Source organism: Danio rerio, chromosome 7 (genome assembly GCF_052040795.2).
Source record: "Danio rerio strain M-AB ecotype USA chromosome 7, GRCz13ab, whole genome shotgun sequence".
NCBI classification, from domain to species: Eukaryota; Metazoa; Chordata; class Actinopteri; order Cypriniformes; family Danionidae; genus Danio; species Danio rerio.
This window is the reverse complement of record NC_141027.1, coordinates 11,317,501-11,332,469: the sequence shown is the minus strand read 5'-3', so window position 1 is coordinate 11,332,469 and position 14,969 is coordinate 11,317,501. Positions and strand designations below refer to the sequence as shown.

Genomic DNA, 14,969 nt, shown 5'->3' with positions numbered 1-14,969 from the left:
GTAGGTGTGAAAGCACCCTTAGAAGAACGTGCAGTGATTAATGTGTTGACTGCATTTAGCTAGTGCTAGATTTAGCCTGTGCTAATGTTGCGTTATTACCAAAATGAAAGTGTGTGAATGTATTTGTTTTGCACTAAAATTAGTCATTGGTAATGTTGCATTGTTTATCCAACGTACAAACAGCATGTGAATATATTTGTTTTGCAAATGAATCACAAATTGTGGCATTTTGCTAAATATTTTTATCTCGTGTTTTATTGATGACGTCACCATCAACTATTTGACGTTGACTCGACTTTAATAAAATAAAAGTCGACTTCCAAAATTCTGAAGTCGTTCAACCCCTAGCAAGAAGTAGCCGGATGACCTACAACTTCTGAGAGTCTGAAGTGCGCATCCAATGGATGCTACATTAACCCCTTTCGCACAGTGATAATGGTAAATATTCATCCATAATAATGGCCAGAACGACGTTACCAGTAGATTCAAAAAGTGGTGTTTACACAGGCAAGGATGTTTGGGAATTTTTTGAGAAAAGACTATTCACACATCTATTCCAAAATACCGCTAAATTCAGACATCATTAACCAGAAATGACTTCTAAAACGGCTGCACTTGTATTCATAATCATGAACGGGGTCACGCGTTTGTTGATGGTTTCACTTTTATTTAAAGCTTTAGCATTCATGCACCTGCTCTGTCCCAGAGACATCCATAGGCAAAAGTGCGAACACAACTTCTCTTCCAGAACATTGCAAGAACGAATTTACCGGTATTTTCACACATGATCCCTTTCCGGAAAATTACCAGCAATGTATGTGTGAAAGGAGCTTTTATCCCATGATGCCAACCGATACGGACAGGTCACGAATTCCATTCATATCACTCACATTCAAACAATATAGAACATGCTTTTCTAATGGTCGTGTAGTAAATTCAAATTCAAATATACTCAAGCAGCAGGCAATTTGAACGCAGCCGTGGGCTCAACTTTTCAGAATGCCGCTAGCGCACTGCGAGTCATGTGACTAGAACTAACCAATCAGCTTCTTTATTTGCATGGAATATACACATTTCAGTATTAACTGTAGACAAATTACCTCAGACAAACGCAGTGCACTCAAACGCTGCAGTGCTTTCTAATTTTCTCCATAAGTAAAACTTGTATCAGAGCTGCAGCAATGCTTTGTTGGTTGCTTGTTACGCTTTGCTGTCAGTTAAATTCTCAGATTAGGTCTGTCTGAGGTATTGGGCGTGGTTACCATACTTAATCAATCAATTAATAATCACGCCCCTCTTACTGTCAGTTTTGACTACAAACAGAATGGTGAGCAGGAGGAGGTGTCTGTTAGGTTGTATTTACTCTCCCCAAACCCTTTTCCCCATCTTTCTGAATAAAATGCCTGCTTTACCACATCCAATCAGCTCGCTGCAGAAAAAACAAGCCACGCCCACTGTTTTATCATTTAATATTTCATTTCTCTAGGAACTGCATCACAATGTGAAAAGAAGGTTGGAGCTTCCAGTTCATGCGCACTTTAACTATTACAATAAATAGTCTTATTAAATGATGAGATGAGACTCACCGGCACGTCATCGAAGGTGATGTCTGTGACGTTGTTGTTTGGACAGCTCTGCCATGAGTTGTTCAACCGGAAGCCAAAAGCGCTGGTGTGTCGTCCATCGAGAGCTATGAACTTGCGGAAAGTGCAATTCTGGATGTTGATTGGCCCGTCGTAGATCTGCATTCCACGAATGGGGAAATCCCTGCAGGACAGACAGAGAGGACAGCCGTGAACTGGACTGAACTCATCTAATGGCAGTCACTATGGAATATTAGCTTCAAGGAATTTAATAATGGATAGTTTAAAGGGGTCATATGATGGCTGTGTCATGTGTATGCTGCTCAGAAAACCCTATATAGAGAGTTTAGGCTGAAAAGGCTTTAAAACACTGGGGAATGTTTTGTGTTTATTCTTGTTGGAGTAATCAAGGCACAAGCTGTAAAGGCTCCACCCTTTTCTGGAAAAGAGGCGGGTAGCAGCAGCTCATTTGCATTTAAAGTGAAACACACACACACAAAAAAATTAGTTTCCACACAAAAATTACATTTACATCATGGAAAAATCAATGATCTGTGAAGGATTTTTGTGCTGAAAGTTTGAGAACCCTGTCGCCTCACAGCAAAAAGTTTGCTGGTTCGAGCCTCGGCTGGGTCAGTTGCATTTCTATGTGGAGTTTGTATGTTCTTTCCGTGTTCGCGTGGGTTTTCTCCGAGTGCTCCAGAATTTCCCCCACAGTCCAAAGACATGCGCTATAGGTGAATTGGGTAAGCTAAATTGGCTGTAGTTCAATTCAATTCAATTCAATTCAATTCAGCTTTATTTGTATAGCGCTTTTACAATGTAGATTGTGTCAAAGCAGCTTCACATAAATGGTCATAGTAACTGGAACAGTGTGGTTCAGTAACTGGAACAGTGTGGTTCAGGTTTTAGTGTTTAAGTTCAGTTCAGTTCAGTTTAGCTCAGTTCAGTGTGATTTAATCATTACTGAGAGTTCAAACACTGAAGAGCAAATTCATCGATGCGTAGCTCTACCAATCTTGAACCATGTGAGGCAGTGGCGACAGCGGAGAGGGAAAAAAAACTTCACCTGTAGTGTATGAGTGTGTATGGAAGTGTATGGGTGTTTCCCACTGATGGATTGCAGCTGGGAGTCATCCGTTGCATAAAACATGCTGGATAAGTTGGCAATTCATTCTGCTGTGATGACCCCTGATTAATAAAGGGACTAAGCCGAAAAGAACATGAATGAATGAATGAATGAAAGAAACACTGTTTAAAATGTGAAGAAACTCACCACACTAGTGTTGATTTTAGAAAGATAGTATTGTGGTTTTAATCATTTTATTGTATTTGTTTCAAAAGAAATCTAAGATTATTAAAGCAGTTGGCTCTAATAGGTTCTAAAGGACCTGTTTTTTAATAATTTTGTTGGTTGCGATTAGTTTTTGTATTTTCTGTTAGATTTTAATTTTGTATTATTTAGTATGAACATTTTTTAATTTGTTTTACTTCAATTTTAATTACAGTTTTTTACAGTCTTTTTATCTGTCTATACTTTTTTGACAGCTAATTAAAATTATCTTTAATTTTAGTTCAATTAAATTAGACACTTTTTTAATGTGAAACTCCTCCGAACATGCAATCGCAGTCAATCAGGGGTGCATTACCCAAACAACTTTGTAATGAACTATGTACTAAACTATCTAGTTTCAACTAGAACTAACTAGTAATGAACTGAACTATCATAGTACGATGCATTGTTTGGGAAAAGAACGTAGAATGTAGTGACGAGTGTTTCCCAAAACACGTTGTTTTTCTGTTGCAGATCCATCGCTTGAACCACGTTAGTTATGACGTAAAAACACCCATATTGATGCTCTAAACTGGGTGGACTAACTACTTCTTTAGAGAAGAACCCCACTATTTCTTTGTGCAAATTATATAGTAAAAACATGCACTCGCTGTCCATATTAACTGAAATATATGTAAATGCCATATTTAGGGCCTGTGTTTGCTTTACTAATATTATTGAGAAGTTGAACATTACATATTCTATTCTAAAACATAAAATCACTTACACTTAACAAATAAATAAATAATGAGGTTATTTATCATAAAATGAAATGTAATATTTATTATTTGTTAAAAAAAAATCACACATTCTTAATACTATTAATGATGATGATGATGGTAATTAATATTGTTATTATTATTATTATTATTATTATTATTAAGTAGGATATTGTTTATTTATTTTTTATTTTTTGAAAAGTCTACTTTTATAATTTGACACATGCCAACCACTGCAGAAAGTTCGAACCAGCAGGCCCATGTCATATACAGTACAGATACTTAATACATAACCTACTATAAATTAAAAGAATTAACATATGCTTTTTGTTTTTTTTACAAGCCTTGGAGACGTATCATAAATTTCACTTCAAAATAATAGGTCACCTATAGCTTTCATCATGAGGCTGTGTTTAAAATGACATCAATGTTTTCAAAGTGCACTACGAAGGGTGCACAATTGTAAACATGAAGATTGCTATTACTGAACTGAAAAAATAGCTTGAAAGCAAATTACGCCCAAGAGAGATGACCTTAATGCTTTTTTATTTTTAATAATTCCAACTTTGAATGTTAAAATGTTTTAAATGAATAGGGCATAGGGACTACGTTTCTAACTACAGCTCCAGAGGTATAGCTGCAAGTGCCCAAGTTTGCGACGCAGTTTATGAATGTTTGTTGAAGCGACGGATTTATATATATATATATATATATATATATTTTTTTTTGTGTTTATTTATATAATAAATATTGTAAATTCATTAATTTTCCTTCATCTTAGTCCCTTTATACACAGAAAAAAATGCTTTTCTTAGATTTTTTGTCTTGTTTTGAGTGCAAATATCTAAAAATTCTCAAATTAAGAAGAATTTTCTAGACAAGCGAAACATATAGTCTTGTTTGGAGAAATATTATGCTAATGTTAAGTGAGCTTTTCCTTAAAACAAGCAAAATAATCTGCCAATGGGATAAGCAAAATAATCTTATGTCAAAAGGAAAAACAAGAATATTTTGCTTACCCCATTGGTAGATTATTGTGCTTGTTTTAAGGAAAGACTCACTTAATATTGGCATATTATTTCTCAAAACAAGACAATATGTTTTGCCTGTCTAAAAAATGCTCCTTGATTTAAGAATTTTTTGATATTTTGACTTGAAACAAGACAAAAAATCTAAATAAGAAAAGTATTTTTGCAGTGTAGTCCCTTGGAATGAACCGCTAACTCATCCAGCGTATGTTTTACACAGTGGATGCCCTTCCAGCAGCAACCCAGTACTGGGAAACATCCATACACACTCACACAAGACAGCCAATTTAGTTCATTCAATTCACCTACACTATAACACATGTCTTTGGACTGTGGGAGAAACCGGAGAACCCATGCAAACATGCAAACTCACAACTGACCCAGTGACCTATTTGCTGGTGACAGTGCTAACCACTGAGCCACTGTGCCGCCCATATATACATATTGTTTCATTATTATTCATATTCACTGAATTTACATATTCAGTTTCAGTTTTGTAGTGTTAGATAACAATAGCGCCAAACCTCACTAAAATATGGAATAAGATGGAAAAAAGGCAATAAAAAAGCAGGTGTGATATTAAATTGGCAAACATTCTGGCCAGAACACAATTGTCAGTCACTACAAAAGTTTTAATTAAGTTGAGATTTAAATTACGAACTGAGAAAAACATTTATAACAGCAGTGGAACTATAGCTACACACTAAGGGCTCTATTTTGACAGTCCATGCGCAGAGCGCAAAACGCAGGGCACAAATGCTTTCAGGGCGTGTCAGAACACATTTTTGCTAATTTAAGGACGGGAAAGTCCGCTTTGCGCCGTGGTGCATGGTCTAAAAGGGTTGAGTTTATTTTCTTAATGAGTTATAGGTGTGTTTTGAGAATAAACTAATTAGAGTCTCATCTCCCATTCCCTTTAAGAGTCAGCTGCGTCGCGCCATAAGCGCATTCGCTATTTACAGGACGCAAAGTAAGTCTAAGTGAAGAAAATGAGCATTTCACTAGCAAAAAGTTAACAGTTGACAGTTTTTTTAACAGAAAACTGTTAAACAGAGCATCTACTGCATGAGAATGAGAGATAATGGATCACATTTACTTTAGCTCTTGGATAGGGAAACCTTTACGCACAGACATCAATTAGTCTATAAATAAATAATTTTGTTTGTTAAGCGCAAATATTCGTTTCAAAACTATTTCTAAATTCAGTTCTAATTTCCAGCAAACGAATAAATAAACAATAATAACGAAGTGTGCTCAAAAACCTGAGTTATATCCTAATACACATGCTGTGCCCCATATGGTCTAAAACCTGCAGGTGGCCAAATCTAAGCTTGTTTTTAATAAAACAAATATAAATATGGATATAATAAATAATACTGCTAATAATAATAACATTATACAGAAGCAAATTGTTATGAATGAACTGAAAAAGCCTCCCGAGATGAAGAAATAAAAGCAGTGGCTTTATATATTTATGTAGGCTAGAAAATAATGTTTTGTAATATTTTAATCCTTTATATTTATATCCTATATATATTCTTATTATATCCTATATATATCCTTAATATTTTAATTTTTTCATTTGTAAAGATATTTGCCTGTTGCTCTCTTGTGCGTATTAAGCAGTGCGTAAGCGAGGCGCAACTCTGCACTGGAGTTTAGACCGGGTTAGTTTTGGTCAATTGAAAAATCTATTTTAATTTCTCAAAATAGCAACGCGCCAGCGGTCCGCCTCAGAACGCCTTCCTTTTTAGACCAGAATGCCTATGGGCGCACATATGAGCGCTAATGCATTTGGTATTTAAACAGCGTGGCGCAACACCTCAAAACAACTCTTGCGCCAAGCTGAAACTACCAAAAGACAACTGCGCCACGCCTTGCGCCACAATACGCCGGGTGTCTGATAAGGCACTAAATGTTAAATAAAATCACTAAGGCATTGTGATGGGGCATCATGGTGGCTCAGTGGTTAGCATTGTCGTCTCACAGCAAGAAGGTTGCTGGTTCGAGTCAGTTGGCTTTTCTGTAGGACTTTGCATCTTTTCCTCATGTTCGGGTGGGTTTCCTCCGGGTGCTCCGGTTTACCCCACAGTCCGGAGACATGCTCTATAGGGGAACTGAATAAACTAAATTGACCATAGTGTAGAGGTTTCCCAGTGATGGACTGTGAAACATATTGCTTGTAAAACATATGCCAGAATAGTTGTCGATTCATTCTACTGTTGCAACCCCTGATAAATGAATGAATGCTGCATTGTGATAGTAACATATATGACTAATCTGGGTTGAAAAAACTTGGAATAACTTGATTGAGGATGTTATTTTTATGGGAAAAGCTGAATATGTGATCTCTGTGGACTCCTGTATGTTTGGAAAGAAGAATGAAAGGCACTGCTTTTCCCTGATTTCTCAGTTTGAACTGCTATAACTTTCCGTCCCAGTGGTGGAAACTCGCCAAACTTAGCATGCATGAAGGGTCTGGGGTTAATTGCATTTTAAGTCATTTTGGGATGGATGGGATGTATGGTCGCCTAGCAACTAGTGGTTACATTTTCAATATTCCAAACGCCCAGCCCTGTCTTAGCTACAGACTTATGATTTCACGGTTCTTCTTAAGGGGAACAAATTTGCCCAAAGGACCCATATGTTTCACAATGCAAGTTATTTTGATGTTTATTTATGTTCTTCTCATTAAATTAAGATTTATATTTGCCATCTTTGGAGAGCATGCGATATTAAATACATACTTTGAAGTAATAAAATCCAAGACTATTATTGCAGCTAATGGGCTCTAAAGGCAAACCTGTCCACACTCCTGTTTACCCGGGATTCTCCTGTATTTTACAATTCTATTATCCCATAAAGGTATTTTCCCATATTTCGCCCATACCTTAATCTGTCTGTGAAGGGAGGCATTAAACATTAAAAAGCTGATCCTCCCGATACACAACTCATTCCGCCAAACTACCAGGGGTGCTCCTTGCTTTTAAATGTGAATCTGTTCTGTGCTTTCAATTTATTTAGCAGACCCCATTATTTTTTGCAGATGCAAATGAAGTGTAAGTGATTTACATGTGAAGTTATAGAAAAGATGAGATATAGACAACCTGTGGCTCGAATTGGGCGTGTTGTGCGTTTGACGCGCTTCAGATTGCAAAAAAAAGTTGGAGCAAATGGAGCAACGGAAAAGGCAGGTGAAAATGAGATTGGTTCAAGGACGACTGCCGCTGGACGTGACCGAATTAAAGCACATTATTTGTGTGTTACATGTATGGCTGGAATTATTATGTACGTCAAACCAGTAAATGATTTTGTTTAACTCTTTCCCTGCAGTTAACGAGAGAAATCCCTCCCCTGCCATTGAAGAGTTTTACGGCTGTGTTTTAGGTATGTTAAAGTAGGGGAAGCCCTAACGCATGTCCTATGTGTGATGTCAGCTGCTCCGGGGAGTGAAATCTGAGAGAAAGTAAGATTGTGAATAAAAATAAGAGTTATACAAACTTCCTTTGGCTTGCTTTCCATCCACCTATTTTTATGCACATTTTGGATATGCGCATAAAAAAAAACAGTTGATGGAAATGCCAAGATGTGCATAAACTCACAGATCTGACGTTCAATTTCAAACAGTTTATTTTATTTTCAAGATCTGAGGTAAACTATCTGCTGCTGATCATTGCCAGTTTTCTTTTGTTCAGCTGAATAGAAGTTTTTTGTAATATATCAATTCAAGGTGTTGGTTAGGAAAAAAAAAAAAAAAATATATATATATATATATATATATATATATATATATATATATATATATATATATATATATATATATATATATATATATATATATATATATATATATATATATATATATAAAATTTTCCTTCTACCACGTGTTGTCTCTTATTTATAGAGCACGATTTAAATCAGCCTTTAATCAGCTTTTAGGCTCGATAGTCAGGCTTGCACCGGTTGGGTGTCGTCAATCTGGCAACCTGCCCTTGCATTTGTTTTGATCCAGAAATGCAATCACTTACATACTGCACCTTACAATGATTGTCCGACTAAAGTTGTTTTCTACAATATGAATGGAGAATGTTAAAGTTTGAAGAAGGCATCAGAAAGTTTTCAAAGAGTCTCAAAGATGCAATAAATACGTTATTTGTCATAGCAATTGCTAAAAGTGCTTTATCGTTCTGTTTTGTTGTTGTACACATCTATGCAAAATCCAGCACTTTCCATAGAAGCGGCAGAAGAGGAATATAAAGTGACAGGTGTTGAGCTGCAGTATTACAGATGAAAGTCAAGCACATGAAATCCTCAAGCCCTGTCAGCTATGAAGAGTCTAGTGAAAATTGCTCTGAGGCATAAGGAAACCTTAGTAAACCTGAAACTTGGGATTGATTTTTTTACTTCCCATTTGTAAATACAGAACTTACTAAGCATAATTTATCTTTACAGCAGTTTCTCATACTGTTTGGATTCCAATAACTGCAGCTGTCTCATTGCTTTCACTATTTGGTTTACTCTAAGTGTTATAAAATAGGTTAAAAGAAATGTATTTAGGGGCAAGTGCAGATTAATACTGACAAAGGAAAGCTCAATCACACGTTTTGCAATTCCTTACATTATATATCCGCTGGCCTGGAGATATCCATGTGAATGCTGCTCTCTCATTGGCTGTAGGTAATCGCCGAGGTTATTTTCAATCAGAATACATTTCACATGGCATCATTTTGAATCACCGACAACTCAGCAGGCCAAATATCTGAAGGGTGTTGGCGACTAATCTGCGATTCTCTCAGATCGTGTCTTTGATAGTTCATCGTGATTGTTAGGTGAACGAGCAGCACTAATTTGTCTGTGATTTCAGCTATCTGTCGGCGATTTCTCAAAACTATTATTGAGAAATAATAATTCTCAAATATTTTGTCGGTGAGACAATATCAGGGCTAAAATCATGCAGTCTGAACTTGGCACAAGGGGGACAATCGAACTTGGGTTCGACCCAGGTAATTGAAGCAAGTTTGAAAGCACCTTAAGAGAAATTATAAATGTGAGATTTAGGATTCACAAATGAACACTGTATTCTCCATTAAACATGGGCTGGTATAAGTTTCTGATGGTACGATAACCTTGAATACAAAAATCACAGTTTTATGATATTGTGATTACTGCTCTATAATAAGTTCTTTTTAAATGTCTGGGTAAAAAAAATAATAATAATTCCCCTTTAAACAAAATACATGTTATATTAAGATACATTTATAATATTTTGGAATAATTAAACCAGGTAATTAAAATAAATCATTGACTTCTGTTCTCTTCATTAGTTTCAAAAACAGATTTCTTTACAACACATTTAAAAAAAACATATTTAAAAACCTTAGTTATATTTTAGGGTTTTTAAAACCTTGACTTTTCTAAAACACGGTAAACCTTGAAACTGGTAATCGTCCTGTAGTCTCCATATACTGCCTTTTTATGAGAAACTTCTTTAGATGTTTTCAGTTTTTCACAGAAAAAAACACTAGTCCTGTTTTGAATCTGCCACTATGCTGACACATAAGCATTCTGCCCTTTTTAAAAAAGAGCAGTCTCATTTAAATTTAAAGAGTCAATGTTTTGTTTTGTTTTGGTTTTGTTTTATTTTATTTTGTGTTTTGTTTGTTTCATATTTTGTTTGTTTTGTGTTTTATTTGTTTCATATTTTCTCTCAGATCGTGTCTTTGATAGTTCATCGTGATTGTTACGTGAACGAGCAGCATTAATCTGTCGGCGATATTTTAGCGTTTTTTTAAACCTTGACTTTTCTAAACCAAGGTAAACCTTGAAACTGGTTATCGTCCCATGCCTAGGGCCCCATTATACACCCGGTGCAATGTGGCGCAAGGCGTGACGTAATTGTTGTTTGCAAGTTTCAGCTTGGCACAAGAGACGTTTTGACGTTTTCTGCCATGCTGTTTAAATAGCAAATGCATTTGCGCTCATATGTGCGCCCGTAGGTGTTCTGGTCAAAAAAGTAAGGCGTTCTGAGGCGGATTGCTGGCGTGTTGCTATTTTGAGGAACTATAATAGATTTTTCAATTGACCAAAACAAACCCAGTCTAAAGTCGAGCGCAGAGCGCGTTAGTTGTGCGCCTCGCTTACACACTGCTTAATACACACAAGATGTAGAGCAATACATAAATATCTTTACAAATGAAAGATAATTAAAATATTAAGGATATATATAGGATAAAAATATAAAGGATTAAAATATAACAGAACATACTATTTTCCAGCAGACATAAATAATAAAAAAAAAACTGCCTTCATGCCTTCTTTATCTCAGGAGGCTTTTTTAGTTCATTCATTACAATTTGCTTCTGTATAATGTTATTATTATTAGCAGTATTATTTATTATATCCATATTTATATTTGTTTTATTAAAAACAAGCTTAGATTTGCCCACCTGTCAGATTTTAGACCATATGGGGCACAGCATGTGTATTAGGATATAACTCAGGTTTTTGAACACACTTCGTTACTATTGTTCATTTATTTGTTTGCTGGAAATTAGAACTGAATAGTTTTAAAACAAATCTTTGCGCTTAACAAACTAAATTACTTATTTATAGGCTAATGGATAGCTGTGCGTACAAGGTTTCCCTATCCACGAGAGCGAAAGCGTAATAGATTATGAGATGCCTTATCTTTCATTCTCGCACTGCAGATGCTCTGTTTAACTGTTTTCTCGCTAGTGAAATGCTCAGTTTTTCCACTTACACTTATACGTAATGTAAATAGCAAATGCGCTATGGTGCGACACAACTGGCTCTTAAAAGGAATGGGAGATGAGACTTTGATAAGTTTAGTCTCAAAACACACCAATAACTCATTAAGAAAATAAGCTCAACTCTTTTAGATCATGCGCCACAGCGCAAAGCGGATTTTTCCATCTTTATATTAGCAAAAGTGGATTCTGACACGCCCTAAAAGCGTTTGCACCCTGCGCTTTAGACTTTGTGTATGGACCGTCAAAATAGAGCTCCTAGTCTCCATAGACTGCCTTTTTCTGAGAAACTTCTTTAGATGTTTTCAGTTTACACAGAAAAAAACACTATTCCTGTTTTACATCTGCCACAATGCTGACACATAAGCAAATGTAGCTCTGCCCTCTTTTAAAAAAAGAGCACAACCTCATTTGAATTTAAAGTGTCAGTCACAAAAACGGCACAATAAGGATCAAGGCCTAAATGCAGCATTTTTAATAAGTTATAATACATTATTAGTGTGGCATTGTGAGCTAAAACTTTGCATACACACTTTAGGGACATCAGAGACTTATTTTACACCTTGTAAAAAGGAGATCCCCTTTAAACAACGTGACACCATCAAATGAAAAGTGACATTTGCAGCACTCACACTCCTCTGGGCAAAGATCTGCCGAGATGATCAGGACCTCCAGGACCCCAGGACTGATCATTAAGGTCTGGCATCCCTCTATTCCCGCTTTCACCCACGAATAAAGAGTTTTTCACCTCCTGACGGGATCCGTCGTCATCCGGGAATGTTCCTCCACTACACAAAGATGCACAAACTCAGAATAAAAAGCATGCGAATCCACACCTTTAGCAAAAAAAATGGTGCATTCTCACCAATAAATTACTTTCACATTCCCACAAAAGCCCCCGACTACTTCCCCGCATCTTAAGAAGCCGCCCATATAAGGCATTTTCCAATTACAGACACTACGCCCTGCGCTATAATGAATTCAGCAAATATGAACACTTTTCTTTTTTGGCTGCTAAAATGTGTGCAAGAAAAATAATAGAATAAAGAAAGATGGTGATTAGCAGGGGTTTACCTGGCGAGAGTCAGGCCGATTCCGTTATCAGCAAACCTGCGTGCAATTAAGATGAAGGAGAAGTCAGTGGTGACCGCATGCAAACATTTCTCAACGGATTATACAGCAGAGCAATCAAAACTGACTCTCACGCATGATTGAAGCCATAAATCTGAGGAGGAGACGCTCAACGCTAGGAGAATTGATTTGACAAAACTAAAAGTTATTTTATGGAATGCATATTAGATGCTTGATATAGATTTTTCTTCTTTTCAAAATGAAGTGTATTTTGGTTTTCGTAAGTGGATATTGCATCTTTGAGTGATATTTCATATGTGTTGAGCTTTAGCAGTAATTGTGTGATAATTCTAATAATACTTAATCAACTGCATGGTTTAAAAATTCTATTTTCTATGAAAAAAATAATAAGTGAATAACCATATAAACATGCACTAAATGTACAGAAAAACATAGTAGTCATAACAAAATTAAATGTTCAATCTAGATTTGATTAATAAAAAATGTATAAAATATAATGATAGGTTATAAACAATAAATAAATAATACATTAAGTACATTTACATTTATTTTAAATATTAACATGAATGAAATGTTTAGAAAAATGAATCATTTATAGGATTGTAAAGATAACAATTGTAAAACAAAATTATAGTCTTGAGTAAATTAACAGGCAAAACAAAACAGAACAAAACATGAAACAAACAAAACATGAAACAAACAAAACACAAAAAAAAAACACAAAACATGCAAAACACAAAACAAACAAAACAAAAAACACAAAACAAACAAAACAAGCAAAACACAAAACACAAATCAAAACAAATCAAACAAAACACAAAAACAAAAGCAAACAAAACAAAGCAAACAAAAAACAAAGCAAAACACGAAAAGAACAAAACACAAAACAAAGAAAAACTAAACGAAACAAACAAAATAAAGCACAAAACATGAAACAAACAACACAAAACAAGATAGAAACAAAACAAAAGCAAACAAAACAAAGCAAACAAAAAACAAAACAAACAAAACAAAACAAAACAAACACGAAACAAACTAAACACAAAAAAAGCAAAACTAAACGAAACAAACAAAACAAAATGTGATACAAACAAAACACGAAACAACAAACATGAAACAAACAAAACACAAAACAAAGCAAAACAAAATTAAACAAACAAAACACAAAACAAACAAAATGTGAGACAAACAAAACAAAAGCAAACAAAACATGAAACAAAAAAACAAAGCAAACAAAACACAAAACAAACAAAACAAAACAAAAAAACCAATGCAAAAAACAAACAAAATGCGAAACAAGCAAAACACAAAATAAAACACACCAAAAATCTAAACCAAACCAAACAAAACACAAAACAATCAAAACAAAACAAGAAACAAACAAAACATGAAACAAACAAAACAAACAAAACATGAAACAAACAAAACACGAAACAAACAAAACACAAAACTAACAAAACACAAAACAAAAAACGAAACAAACAAAACACAAAACAAACAAAATATGAGACAAAACAAAACAAAACAAAAAAAAAACCCCAAAAAACAAAAAACAAAACAAAACAAAACAAAACAACAAAAAACACTTACTGGCAATCATCCAGCCAAACATCTCCTCCTCTCAGCCATGCTCCATGGTCCTGGTTCTTATAGGCCACAAAATGATGAACTAGAGCAGGAACTCTTGGTTTAAAGGGGTCTGCGTCCTGGTGTGGGCCGTACCTGACAGAGAAGGCCACTTTATGAATTGTATGAATGCAAATGAACCTAAAAAGTACAGTACATTTACCGTACATCCAGTTACTACATTGTAAAAGCGCTATGCAAATAAAACTGAGTTTAATTGAATAACATTGTCCTTGTTCAAAAGAGTAGAATGTCACACTCATTAAGGCTGGTTCAGAAGACAGTGATACTGTAAACTAAACTGGTTTTCTGATCAACTAGAACTGGCCTAGAATATTGACATGAAATACAGTAGTCAACATTTGAAGTGAATCAAAAATGTTTTTCAAACTTGTCTAGGACAAGAATGGGTGTTGTTCAATAGTTTTAGGACAAGTTTGATGAAAAGCAATGATCCACTTAAAATGTTGACTATACTGTATAGTGCACCAGTCACATATATGACCAGGTCCTGTCAATCCCATGAGATTCACCCATACCCTAACCCTAACCCTTCACCAAGTACAAGCATCCTAGCAAATATCCACAAACAAACCTACATTTTCTCCCCTCATTGCAATATCAATGGAAAAAACTAATCAGTTTCATACTAAATGTAAGATATCAACTCAAAATTATGCAAAAAACAACATATTTTGAGAAATTCTAAACGCTAACCTGGCTCCTACAAGAGAGAGGTACGGTCTCTTGTCTTTCTCATTAGCCTCAGTGGTCTTCACTCCATTGTCCAGAATCATTCCCGCCTACCACAGAAAAAAAAC

The 14,969-nt window shown here is 35.3% G+C and overlaps 1 protein-coding gene and 1 long non-coding RNA gene across 2 annotated transcripts in view; one reads left to right on the top strand and one right to left on the bottom strand.

Annotated features, from left to right (window-relative positions):
* LOC141375310 (uncharacterized) overlaps positions 1–2,081 on the top strand; it is a 43,325-nt gene extending 41,244 nt beyond the window's left edge. Inside the window, exon 3 of the long non-coding RNA XR_015495350.1 lies at positions 23–2,081. This is a non-coding gene — a long non-coding RNA (uncharacterized LOC141375310). The remainder of the gene's footprint in view (positions 1–22) is intronic.
* cemip (cell migration inducing hyaluronidase 1) overlaps positions 1–14,969 on the bottom strand; it is a 369,326-nt gene that overhangs the window by 34,177 nt on the left and 320,180 nt on the right. The window contains exons 17-21 of the mRNA XM_087260160.1: positions 14,866–14,951; positions 14,113–14,244; positions 12,505–12,540; positions 12,063–12,218; positions 1,587–1,767 (exon numbers count right to left, since the gene is read on the bottom strand). Coding sequence (XP_087116286.1) covers positions 1,587–1,767; positions 12,063–12,218; positions 12,505–12,540; positions 14,113–14,244; positions 14,866–14,951 — 591 coding nt within the window. The remainder of the gene's footprint in view (positions 1–1,586; positions 1,768–12,062; positions 12,219–12,504; positions 12,541–14,112; positions 14,245–14,865; positions 14,952–14,969) is intronic.